The 13,541-nt window shown below is 44.1% G+C and overlaps 1 protein-coding gene across 1 annotated transcript; it reads right to left on the bottom strand.

The window, feature by feature from the left end:
- Positions 1-12,316: 12,316 nt before the first annotated feature.
- On the bottom strand, positions 12,317-13,156 carry LOC120646199 (transcription factor ILI1-like). Its single transcript, XM_039922885.1, has 2 exons — positions 12,879-13,156; positions 12,317-12,778 (listed from the first exon to the last, which is right to left on the bottom strand). Exons 1-2 carry the CDS (start codon positions 13,029-13,031, stop codon positions 12,626-12,628), a joined length of 306 nt encoding a protein of 101 aa, XP_039778819.1. The 5' UTR covers positions 13,032-13,156; the 3' UTR covers positions 12,317-12,625.
- Between the last annotated feature and the right edge of the window lie 385 nt (positions 13,157-13,541).

Genomic DNA, 13,541 nt, shown 5'->3' with positions numbered 1-13,541 from the left:
TGGTCTTTGGAACGTAGTGTCGTGCGTCCCTAGGCTTCAAGGTCATCACCATTGATTACCAGCAAATATTATGGCTTCAATGATGTGTCTTCTCCATTGTTCTTGCTCTACCCAAGGTGTTGGGATTGGAAGATGCTCCTGTGCTTCGTGTTGATGATCCGAACGGTTTCCTTCCTTGATAGCATCACTCGATTAGAAGTATGTCGTGCATCCCACTGGAGAATATAGGTGGTGTCGTGGTTCTTCTAATCTTGTTGCCTTCAGCTTTGGTCAACTTCAAATCATCATCTTTTGTGTTCACAGCCTTCCAATCATCCTTTGACATCGTCATCACCTTCTTTGTCGGTTGCTACTGCCTCTGTCCTCATTAGATTCCCCTTCATCCAGTGCATAACATGTACCAAACTTCTACTCCATTGCAAGGTGCATCAAATTATCTTTCCAACAAGTGGTCATTCGCTCCAATTGGACTCCAGATAAATAAGTTATGCTTGTTTTATTACGGCGCTGCAATCTGTCCCGAGACATTTCAGAACGCGCAGCGTTGAAAGATTTTACCATAACTCTTCACACCGATCTCCAAAATTCATGATTCTTGATGCGTTGGAAAGAACGCTTGATGGAGCTTCAAAATAATCTATTATTTGCTCATGGTACTTCTCTGATCTTGGATGAAAAACTCATCACAACAGTAACACTTCATAGATGATGATGATCGCACAATTTTCTTCGCGGGCATGCTTCATACCTATTGCTTGAACAAACAATTCTTCCCAAAAATATTAGTCTTTAAAATTAATTGACATGGCGGCGTACCTTATTTATCATCTTTTTCTTTGGGGAGTGGGGACTCGATAGCGGATGCTGGGCCACTAACAAAAGTTAGCACCTACCACTAAAGAGCGAATCTTGATGTTGTTGCCGTCATGTCGATGTGGACGTTGTCGATGTTCCATGTCGAGGCTCCTCGATCATCTTGTTGCCGATTGTTGAAATTTGTTGAAGTGGATTATGTACTTCTCGAAGTCCAAGTTTGGTGTCTAGCTTTTTCCACCTGCTTTCAAGGACACAAACAAGAAAACAAGGGTATATGCAATAATAAAAATTAAGGTTAGTCCAAAAAACTAGATAGATCGCCCTAGGGTTCGAGTTGCCGATCCCCGGCAACGGCGTCAGAAAAGTTTGTTGACGCTCCTTAGCGCCCCAATTTATATACCGCAAGCGCACGGGATCATGTAGCTTTTCCCTTAGAGTATTCCCCCAAGGTTTATCAATCCGTGGATCAACAAAGAACTACCCAAGGTTTTCCATCTAATCTAACGGATCTATCCTAACATGAAGCATGAATTGCACATATAGAGTAACCTTTAATAGATATGAGTGTTGTGTAAATGTTGATCTCATCCAAGAATATAGGCATAACCATAGCAAAACCAAAGACATGACTAGGCCTATCGTCATCTAGTTGTAGTTCAAGCTAACGAGCAAATAAATCATGCATCTCAATCAATGGCATCTTTAAACCCAAAATCTCCAATCCGATCCTTCGATACCCCATCTACTTAAAGCAACGCCCTGTCACGATGCCCCCCTTTGGACGAAAGCACCCTGAAGCAAGTCAAACCCCTTTGGTAGTTCCGCCATGAACCTCTAGCCACCATGTCTACAAGATCGTGCTAAGCGATCTATCTCGATAATAGATCTAGGATGAAGCAAACCCAAAGAAAAGAACAAAATCGAAAGAGAGAACATGGTCGCTAAAAGATTCGGAAGACATGATTATCATTACTCACATAATAGATTCGTTTGGATCGTCACCACCGAGTACATACCATTGACGACTCCAACTAGATCATGAACTCCACCATGGCATAACCACGCAGGGAGGCCATGGTGGCTAGGGAAGGCCTAAGCCATCTCCTAGACAACTTCGAAGACTTGCGGCGGCCGTCGTCTCCCTCCGGTCTTGGCCCTAGGTTTTCGTCGAGTTCTGGGGGATGGATGTCGCGAGTTGAATAAGGTGCGAGCTATTTATGAGCCGAGGAAGCCACCGGTCGAAGGGGAGGCCAAACCGCCTCGGAAAAGGGCTAGGCCGGCCGGCTCATGGGCCTAGGCCGGCTGGCCTACCCTCTTTCGGGCCCGCCTCGGTCTCATCTTTTGCGTGTAGACTCCTCGCATCTTCTAGAGTTTATGTCCTTCACGATTGCACCCCTTTGGACGTCATTATCTTGGAGATATCTTCGAGGGAAGGATAGCATAGGGAATCCTTCCTTAAATCTTCATTTTCTTTGCTTAATCCCGAAGTATCTTGATCTTAATCCCAAAGTATCTTGATCTCATCTTCGTGGTCTCGGTCCTTTGGGCTCTCTTGGAGGATGAATGTGCATGAATGGGCTTCGAATCAACATGGGCTTTGGTCCTTCCTTTGGGCTTTGGCCTTCGTCTTTCTTCGTGTTGGCGCTCGATCACGGGCCTCGTCATTTCATGCTCCAAAATAGGCCAAAAACCTGCAAAAATGAAGTTCCTCCAAAATATATGTGCAAGTGTGAAAATGACCAATAATTAGGCCAGAGTTAGGACGGTTAGTGATTTTGATATTAAATTCATGCCATTATCAAGGATAAACAAGGGATAAAATGGGTACTTAAGGAGCGCCAACACACACGGCGTTGATCCGATCAGTAGAGTAACATTCATCCCCCATTTGAGACATCTATCATTTAGGAAAAAGGATTAACATCATGTGCGTTAGTACAAATATGGAAATGTACTAGTGAACGGTTTGGACGTACTCTCGTATCTTCATCAGTAGCCTTCCCTCTTGGAGTCATGATGTGCAAGTAGTCGCTTACGTAGTACCCACACCAATCAGTTCCTTGTTGTCTCGCACACTTAAGGAGAAACAAATAAATTACTCAATTTAGAACAATTTGGTATTATATACTTAACTAGACAAATCTTTATGAATCAACATACCAGATAATCCATGTTAACGTTCAGTTCGGGCCTCCATTGACCACGTCCTTTGTTATTTTTCACAAATTTTTTCCGAACCCTGCGCTCAAAGTTATGTTTGATATTCAAAAATTGTTATTAACAGAAAAAGGATTTGATTGTGCAAACTGAACTTACCTGTTCAAGGGGTTTAGGATATGTTGGATTGTGGACTTTGGATTTCTCATTGAGTCAAAGACTATAAGATTGCCGGTCTCTACGGAAAGTATGAGTAAAATCCAATGATAACTGCAAATATAGATATGATATATACATACATGCATTAGACGACTTAGTATTTATTTAGTAATATAACAGAGGATTGAGTCGACCAAGGCTTACCCAAAGTTGTATGGTATGAATATATATGATTTGTAATTTTGCCTAGTCAACGAATCGTACATGTTTTGGCACGTTTCCTTGTAATTTTCGTTGAGCACTTTCTGGTTGACTAGCAAAGGAGACATGAAGCCGATCTGATGGTGCCATCCATGTTTTTGGCTTCTTTGGGTCTCCTGTCTAAATGATACAATAGAAATTTTATAATGCACACATATAATTATGTCCTTGTTAACAAAAAGTATTAATGTAGAGGTAAGTGATACTTACAAAACCCAAATGGTGATGATAGAGGCGTCGAGGGCTTGTCGATGGTAAATGTGATATAAATTTTCGAAGTACACCAAGAAGTCGTCCTCCCCGCGGAAGAAATCATGGTCACGATACTTGACTCCAAACATTTTCCTTTCATCATTCGACATTCGCAGGTACCATCTATGCAAATTGAACATCTGCGTGCCTAGACTTTTCTCCTCTTCCTCAGTGACAAAAGGTTTTCCATGCTGGAATGGAGTAAGAACGGGAGCGACAGGGATTTCGCCTCCACTTGCCCTGTTGCCTCCTCTGGCGTTAATCCAGTTTCAGAAAGAAATATCGCGGCATGTAGGTCCGCCTGGAGTTGTACGTCCGTCGGGTGTAGGAATGGCAACCCTGGAACCCGGAGGGGCTCGAGTTCTTTTTGTTGTGTGCCAAGCTGAGGAATGGCCTTGCCATATTTTTTCTTCAGATTTCTCACGTTGTGTGCCTTTGTCAGTGTACGATCATAGTCCGAGGGTAAGCTTTTGGTGGGTTGTCTAGGTTTGCGAGAAGCTTTTTTCCTAGTTCTAGAGGTACCTTTTCCCTCGGCGGGGGGACTTTAGGCTTCAATTGTTCTATTATAGATCGAGCAGTCTCCTCTTCCAACTCCTCAGCGGTTTTCTCGTAGGTTAATTTTCTTTCGACCGTTTTCTGCTTCTTCTTCGAGGGTCCAGCCGCTGGGAGGGATGCTGTCTTTTTATTTCCTTTTTCTGGTGTAGGAGGAGTTGGAGTACTCGTGGCCCTTTGTACCGGCGGATACGGTTGTGAAGGAGGTGGTTGTGGGGACGACGGTGAGGGAGGCCGCGGAGACGGGCGATTGGTCTGCACGGGAGCCGTTGTGCTTGCAATAAGTTTGATGTCGGCCTTGCGCCATAGAACGATCCCGTGCAGTGCATCTCCCAATGTCTTCTCTCCATCCCCTCCAACGAAGTCGAGCTCAAGATCTTCATTGTTTCCAACTACATGTTCGACTGTGACGGAGGTGTAGCCAGGGGGTATTGGCCTTCCATGAATTGTAGTAGAAGGATTCAGGGGCAGGGCTGACCCGTATGCGACATGAGTGGATATATTTCTTGCTCGCACATGAAGCTCGCACGGTGTCGGCATGGAGACATCATCCACTGGATACCTCTGGTCATCTACCGCTGTTGGCTCAATTTGGGGTTGCTGTTCCGCTTGTACGTCGGGCGCTGCCGTGGATGCACAGCTGCTGCGTCGCTGAGAGGCCGGGCTTATCACAACATCCGGGTGCGACCCAGCAGTGCCCCTTTGGCTCAGAGCTCGCTGCACTGCCTCATTGACCCTGTCGTCCATATGAGATTTCAAGGACGCAACCCTCCTGTTCATCTCTTCTTGTATGGCACAAAATTTCTCTTCCTGTTCGGCTTTGCTCTTTCGGTGAGTCTTGTAAGAGGAATCTCCGGCCCAAGCAACTTTCCATGGGACCACATCGATTCTGCGGGCTCGTCCAGGGTGTTCCGGATTCTTTAATGCCCTTGTCAGCTCATCATTCTCCCTTTGAAGCTGGAATGTTCCTTATTGGGTCTCATCTATTGCAGCGACTAAATCGCGGGACAGTTCTTGCATATGCTCGGGCACGACCAAACTTCCATCCAACTAGTTTAGTGTCACGCCATTAGCAAATAACTAACACTTGGATCTATCCGGCCAATCCCAAGTCGTCGGCCTGATGCCTCTATCCATAAGGTCCTGCTCCATCTTCTGTCATTTTTTAACTGACTTCTTGTACCCGGCAGCCCCAAGGTGGTGGATGTACTTCTTATTTGCTGCATTCACCTTGGCCTGTTCGGATTTTTCTTGGGCTTCCTCTGATAGTTTGTATTGTTTGAACTCCTCCCAGTATGGTTTAGCCTGAGGAAGATCGTCCCAGTTCGGATCCTTATCCTTCTTGATGTAATTGATGTACAACTTCTTCTTGAACGTTGCAAAGGCAAGGGCCATCTTTTTCAAGGAACATTTCTTCACAAGTTCTTGGTCAACTCTTTTAGGAAGAGTGAACATATCCTTGAGTTCTGCCCATAGCATTTCCTTCTGATGGGCAGGCACGGCGTGTTGCTGTTCTTCGGGTTTGCTCGTTTTCCATAGTTTTGTGGTGATCGGAATTCTTGCCCGAATAATAACCCCACATTGGTTGACAAATTTTGTGCTAGCAGCCCCTGGAGCACTTGGACAGCCCTCTGCGTCCACTTCTGTGACGACATGTCTTCCCTCCATTTTCTTGATTGGCCGGCGTCTCCCTTTTGACTGGCTCAACGAAGTCGATGCGGAGGTTGACTAAATTACAGAAAAGATATGTTAATCGCAAAACTAATCTACCGAAGTCACCATGCATATAGTTTTAAGATTCATACTGGAACATGCTGCTGTTGATTGGGCGGCGGCGCAAAGTCATCATCTTCTTCATCGGCATCTCCAGACATATTCAGGAACGAATCAGTTGTCCGAGCATCTTCTTCAGCGATTGGCTGGGTGGTGTTGGCCCTCGTATCTTCGTTTATTGCATCCAACATGTATTGCTTGGTGACCTCGTCATCTCCGAAGGGGTCCATCCTTAACTGAAACCATAAAAATGTGTTAGAGTATGTGTCCATCCTTAAATGAAGTAGGAGAATTCAATTCTATGAACGAATATGCGTGTTTGAGAGAGAGAGAGTGTGTGTGTGTATGTTAGTGGGATAGAGAAAGAGATAGAGTTAGTGAGTGTGTGTGTGAGTCAGTGTGTGTGTGGGTGTGTGTGTCCGTGTGTTTGTGTGTTAGTGGGATAGAGAAAGAGAGAGAGAGAGAGAGTTAGTGTGTGTGTGAGTCAGTGTGTGAGTGTGTGTGTGTGTGTCAAGGGTCGAGGGTCGATACTTTATATAAATGTGTTAGAGTGTGTTAGGGTGTGTCAGTGTGTGTGTTAGAGTGTGTGTGTGTGTGTGAGTGTGTGTGTGTGTTAGTGTGAGTGTGTGTGTGTGTGTGTGTGTGTTAGAGTGTATTGGACAGTGTGTGTGTATGTGTGTGTGTGTGTGTGTGTGTCTGTGTGTGTGTGTTAGTGGGAGTGTGTGTGCGTGTCGTGGAACGGGGTTGAATGTTGAGGGTCGAGGTCTAGGGTTGAGGGTCGAGGTCGAGAGTCGAGGGACGGGGTTGAGAGTCGGGGTCGAGGGTCGAGTTAGAGAGCGAATACGAATGGGTTCGAATTGTACATAAAATTATTACTTGTCGTCGTTACTCATCATTACTCGTCGTCATTACTCGTCATCGTTACTCGTCATTACTCATCGTCGTTACTCGTCATTACTCGTCGTCGTTACTCATGTGTTCGTTTATGATGTTTTGTAATCCATGTCTCAGACTTCAAAGGGTATATGCTTCGCACAATTTGCATGTGCTCCTCCATGTATGGAGCCACTAAGGCTGATTGTTGCAGAACTGTGAGATGTGCTTTGCTCAATGTGGCATGATCTGTGGCATTTACTGATTTTCTTCCAAGTGTGCCCTTTCCAATCAGCCGCCCCTCATGACGTGATACTGGAATCCCAATTGGGTAGAGTTCTTCCACATAGTCAACACAAAACTCAATGACTTCCTCTATGACGTAACCCTTCGCAATGCTTCCTTCTGGATGAGCCCGATTACGAACGTATTTCTTTAGGACTGCAAAGTATCGTTCAAAAGGGAACATATTATGAAGGAAAACAGGACCGAGAATACCAATTTCTTTGACCAGGTGAACTAGAAGATGCGTCATAATATTGAAGAATGATGGAGGAAATATCATTTCAAGACTGACTAAACTTTGGACAACATCCTCTTGTAGCCTGCTTAAACTGGATGGATCGATTGCCCTCTGAGAAATTATGTTGAGAAAGGCGCATAGTTTTATAATTGTTGCTTGAATATTAGCTGGTAGAATACCTCTAAGTGCAACTGGAATCAATTGCGTCATCAACACGTGACAGTCATGGAACTTTACGTGTGCGAATTTCTTCTCTTTCAAGTTCAGTAGCCTCTTTATATTCGAAGAGTAGCCTGATGGGACCTTGATACTGTTCAAACAGTCGAACATACTTTGCTTCTCTTCCTTACTAAGAGTGTAGCACGCAGGACCTAGATAATGACGTCCTTTATCCCTTTTTTCTGGATGTAGGGTGGCCCGTTGTTTCATACATTGAAGATCTTGCCGCGCTTCCAATGTATCCTTTGGCTTACCGTAGACACCAAGGAAGCCTAGATGGTTCACACAAAGATTTTTTGTTAGGTGCATCACATCAATTGCGTGGCGGACGTCTAAGACTTCCCAATAAGGTAACTCCCAAAAAATACTCTTCTTCTTCCACATAGGTGCACGTCCGTCATCACTCTGCACTGATCTGCTGCCGGGTCCTTTTCCAAATACTACTTTTATATCTTTGACCATTTCAAACACCATTTTCCCACAACGGTGCCTAGGCTTGGTATGATGATCTGCCTTTCCATTGTAGTGAGCATGCCTCCTCCTTAATGGGTGCTTGATCGGAAGAAATCGACGATGACCCATATACACGATCTTCCTACAGTGCTTGAGGTATGTGCTGACAGTTTCTTCTAAACAATGGGTGCATGCCCTATAACCCTTATTGGATTGTCCGGAGAGGTTACTTAGTGATGGCCAATCGTTGGTGGTTACGAAAAGCAATGCACGAAGGTTGAAATGATCCGCCGCGTGCGCATCCCACATACGAACACCCTCCTCTTTCCACAACAATAGAAGATCCTCAATCAGTGGTTTCAGATACACATCTATATCGTTACCGGGTTGCTTCGGGCCGGGGATAAGCACCGGCATCATAATGAATTTCCGCTTCATACACAACCAGGGAGGAAGGTTGTATATACAGAGTGTCACAGGCCAGGTACTATGGCCACTGCTCTGCTCACCAAAAGGATTCATGCCATCCGTACTTAAGCCGAACCTTATATTCCTCGCATCATTTGCAAATGTTGAGAATGTTCTGTCCACTTTTCACCACTGTGACCCATCAGTGGGGTGTCTCAACATATTGTCTTGCTTACGTTCTTCTTTGTGCCATCGCATTAATTTAGCATTTGTTTTGTTCATGAACAAACATTTCAGACGTGGTATTAGAGGGAAATACCACATCACCTTGGCAGGCACCCTCTTCTTGACACGCACCCCCTCAACGTCGTCTGGATCATCTCGAGGGATCTTATACCGGCATGCGTTGCATACAGGGCATGAATCCAAATTTTCATACTCACCTCGATATCGGATGCAGTCATTAGGACAAGCATGTATCTTCTGTGCCTCTAATCCTAAAGGACAAACAACTTTTTTGCCTCGTATGTTGTCGCCGGCAAGTTGTTACCCTCAGGGAGTAAATTTTTTATAAGTTTCAGCAACCCCTCGAATCCCTTGTCAGACAAACCATTTGATGCCTTCCATTGCAACAATTCCAATATCGTACCCAACTGCTTTTGGTCTTGTTTGCAACCAGGGTACAACAATGTTCTGTAGTCCTCCAACATACGCTTCAGATCTCTCGATTCCTTTTCTGTTTCGCAACCTTCCTTAGTTTCGCGCAGCATCTGACCAAGATCATCTTCTACAACGTATCCTTCAGTATCTTCTTTAGGCTCACCCATTGCAGTGTCATTGAAAAAGACATTATAATTGGCTGCAAAGTCAGGAATCCTGTCATCTTCTTCTACATTATTATCTAGCATAATTCCTCTTTCGCCATGCTTGGTCCAAACATAGTAGTTCGGCATGAAACCACTATTGAACAAGTGACTTTGGATGGTTCTTGATGATGAGTAATCCTTCTCATTCTTACAGAATTTGCATGGACAACGAACAAAACCGCCATACTTGTGTTTCTCGGCCGCTTCTATGAATTTATGCACGCCATCAATGAACTCCTTTGAACGCCGGTCGACCATGTACATCCATTGCCGACTCATCTGGGTCCACAATACATTTATATACATCATTGTAGTGTACAAATAGTTCATTCATACTACCAATTTATAACTAATATTGAATACGCTATTAATAAAACTGAACTACAAAATTATAACGATGCATATGGCCTTCTGACTGCATGACTGTGTAAAAACTTTGTTTCTCTATATGGAACTTTATATTTTTGTACAAGAAACGACGCATGTGGCCTTCTGGCCTAGCTGAGCTGCGGGTCTCGAATTGGCGCAGCATGCATCTCGAATGTAGAATCTTGTAAAATTTTGGAATTTTGAAGGGAACTAAATAAAGCACCCTTGCATATGTAATTGATAATATTTCCATACAAAATTTGAATTCAAATATATAATTGATAATGCATATAACTATAATAAATAGATACTATTCACTTATCAAATAAATTGATAAAATATATAAATACAATAATTTGATAGTATTCACATATCAAATAAATTGATAATGCATATAACTACAATAAAATACTACAACTAAAAATAATTATCACATGTATAAACTAAATTAAGTGATAACTGCTTCTAAAAACCAATTGCTAAGTTATGGAGAAAAATAACTAACCTTTTTTGAAAAAAAAACAAAAATTCGCCTCCCCTCCCCTCACTAAGCTGCCATGAACAGTGAGTTCACGGCAGCTTGGAAGGGGGAGGGGTTGGGGTATTTATAGGCGTGGCTCAAAGGCACCAGTTGGTGCTCAACAACCGGTGCCAAACAATAGGCATAGGCACCGGTTGAAGTTACCAACCGGTGCCTTTGTTGTGGGCACGTGGCGGCACCGGGTCATGGCAAAACCCGGTGCCATTGTCCGCCCTTTAGGCACCGGTTGGTGCCACCAACCGGTACCTATTCCTCCTTGTTCTTTTGGTACTGGTTGGTGGCACGAACCGGTGCCTATACTAGGGTTTTGGTACCGGGCAATATTTTAACCCGGTACCAAACCCCTTACCTTTGATCGCCGCTGGCCAAAGGTACCAGCTGCTTTTGCAACCGGTGTACCGGTTGCAAAAGCAGCTGGTACCTTTGGCCAGGACCTTTGGCCCGTTTTCTAGTAGTGATTCTGTGATTACCAGATTCTGCATATTTACTCAGTGTGCTGCCATTATGTTATTTTGTGTAGTTTCAGTCATGCAAGTGCGCACATTCATTAATATATTTAACCAGTAGGGGAGGAACCTCTACTGATTTGCCTAAAAAAATATCAAGGCTATGGACTGTCATATCAGGACCTAAATTATATGCTACTCATTTCCATTGCACATGATCTGCATATGACTTATTCAATCATTCTGTCCTTAATATATATTGGAAAATCATCATTCAGTATGTTCAGAGTGCCATATTTCACCAGGAATGTTTCATGAGATATTTAGTCGGTTTGATGTAGGTGTTATGTGCATGTTCCAGTGCTAAAGCTCAGGTTGTTAAGAACACTGAGGTAGGTCTTATATTTTGGCTAAGATACATGAGTTGCATTTGTGGCACTACAAGTGAAATAGTAGTTTATATTGATTTGATACACAATTTCTTTTAGAAAACATGGAAGTGCAGGCATGTGAATGGCCTCCGCAAGCACCCATCTTGGGAAGTGCAACAACTGGTATTGTTTTCAAACTTGAAGAAAATATGGGTCGACTGGGTAGCTGCAGAAATCATGGTAGGGACCAGTTTGGAGTTGTGCATCTTCTTTATAAAATATAACTTTCTCCCTTCGTCCCAAAGAACAAGTCATCCTAGGAATTTTAGGACAGATTAATAAGAATGTAAAATGATCATATTTGCCCCCATTTATTATTCATATTTGGCACTAATTGATTCTTACATGCATATGCACTTTTCAAATAGGGTAGGGTGATTTATTTTTTGGGACAAATTTTGAATCCTAGAATGACTTGTATTTCGGGACGGAGGGAGTATGTTGAAATTATGACATTATTCCAACAAGGGTATCAATCAGTAGGGTTAGCTTATTGTGTGTTTGTTGCCTCCCTTAATATTGACACCATAATGTTCCAATTTCAATGTCATACATCTATTATTATAAGTGTAGTTGAGTAGAATGAAATAGAAGAACTAAAACGTGAGAGAATAAAAAATTTCTAGGTCGGTGTAATCTCTAAGTATATATATTATCCCAATTCGATATGTAGAGAATAAAAAATCCTTCGAGTTGGCGGAGCATATCTTTTCCAATATTGACGGTTTATTGTGGAAATGAAGACCGCGAGGGATGCTCTAAGGAAATAAAGAGAGGGAGAGAGCTCGATCCGCAACAATGTCCATTGAATAGAGAATGACATGAACAAGAAGGGTCGTGTCAATGTTTGATGAAAAGAGAAATGAGGAATGGACAACAAGAAACGGCATGAGTTGTGTAATAAGACTAATAAAGGAGAAGTATTATGTAAAAGTTTCCGTGTGGATATCAATAAATCTGAAAAATATCATTTCTTGTGTATTGATGTGAAATATTTTTTGCCACCCGTAGCAACGCACGGGTACAAACCTATAAGGCTAATAAAGGACAAGTATTATGTGAAAGTTTCCGTGTGGATATCAATAAATCTGAAAATTATTATTTCTTGTTCATACTGTGTATTGATGTGAAATATTTTTGCCGCCCGTAGCAACGTATGGGTATGAACCTAGTCTTCTATAATTGAAACCTCTTGCTTGTTTGTCCGCCTCCCATTATTTGCAAAACCTCTCACATCCAACTTTGATTAACAGCCAAACCAATCGCGAGCGAGGTAGAGACGATGACCACAATGCAAGCTTACATCAAAGTACAAGAATCACACACTGCTATAAGCAGCTAATAATAAGCATAGCTCACTAGCTACTGATGTACTTGAGCAGTAGTAGCTAGTTTAGTAGCTAGACAGCGCCAGGCCGGCAGCAAATGAGCAGTTGCGACGGTACGGTAGCTAGCTAGGCATGCACGCCTGGAGATCTAACGGCGACCGTGCATGCGCGCGCACCGAGATCTGCCACCGGAGGAGATCACATGAGGAGGCTCCTGATGATGGCGGCCTGGTCGCTGGTGAAGTCGGCGGAGGAGAGCAGCTCGGCGAGCGTCTCGCTGAGGTTGTCCACCTCCTGGTGCAGGCTCCTGATGTAGCTGCACGTATCCTGCAGCACCCTCGCCGCCGAGCCCTGCATTCGAGATGATCATTTGTTTCCACGAGTAAGCTCGAGGGCTCCAGCTAGCATAATCAGATGGCAATTTAGCAAATCTGCAGCAGAGTGTGCTTACCCTATGCGCGCCATTGCGAGTTTGAGACTCCGGAAGCAGCGCCTGAAGCCTGGACAGGAGCTCCGAGATCTGGTCCTCCGAGATGGACCTCGACGACGACGACGACAGCGAGCTCCCCGCACGCCGCGTGCGTGACCTGCGGCTGCTCGACATACTCAACCCGATTATATATATTGTGCTATCTAGCTAGCTCTAGTGGAGTGGAAGCAAGTAGAAGATGCAGCTAGAGAGCTCGATCGGCGACTAGCTATAGTAGCTGCTGCTTTCATGGCAGGTGAGTGGCGGTTGCAGAGAGCAGAGCTATATATAATGAGGAGATGGCCGGCCGCAGTCCGTGATGGAGGATGTGGGGACGCAATCGGGGGGCAGGCCGGAGGAAGAAAGCGAGAGTTATAATGTGCGAGCAAGACGTGCTGAGGTATGGAGAGGAAGCTAAGGAGTGGTGGATGCATGGAGATGGCTGGCTGTGTGTGAGCATGGAGGAGCAACCAAGTGGTTTAATTTGGCTCGTGTACTTTTTATTATTGCGGCCTCTGGATTTGTCTGTAGTACTATGTGTGGGTTTTCTTTTCTATAATATGCATGCATGCAAGAGCGCCTGTGTGGCTCCATCTCCTGGATCTGCCGAGCATGCATGCAGCCGCAGGGCATCGATCCCTGAAT

This window comes from Panicum virgatum, chromosome 8K (genome assembly GCF_016808335.1).
Source record: "Panicum virgatum strain AP13 chromosome 8K, P.virgatum_v5, whole genome shotgun sequence".
Lineage (NCBI taxonomy): Eukaryota > Viridiplantae > Streptophyta > Magnoliopsida > Poales > Poaceae > Panicum > Panicum virgatum.
This window is presented reverse-complemented; position numbering and strand designations above follow the sequence as displayed.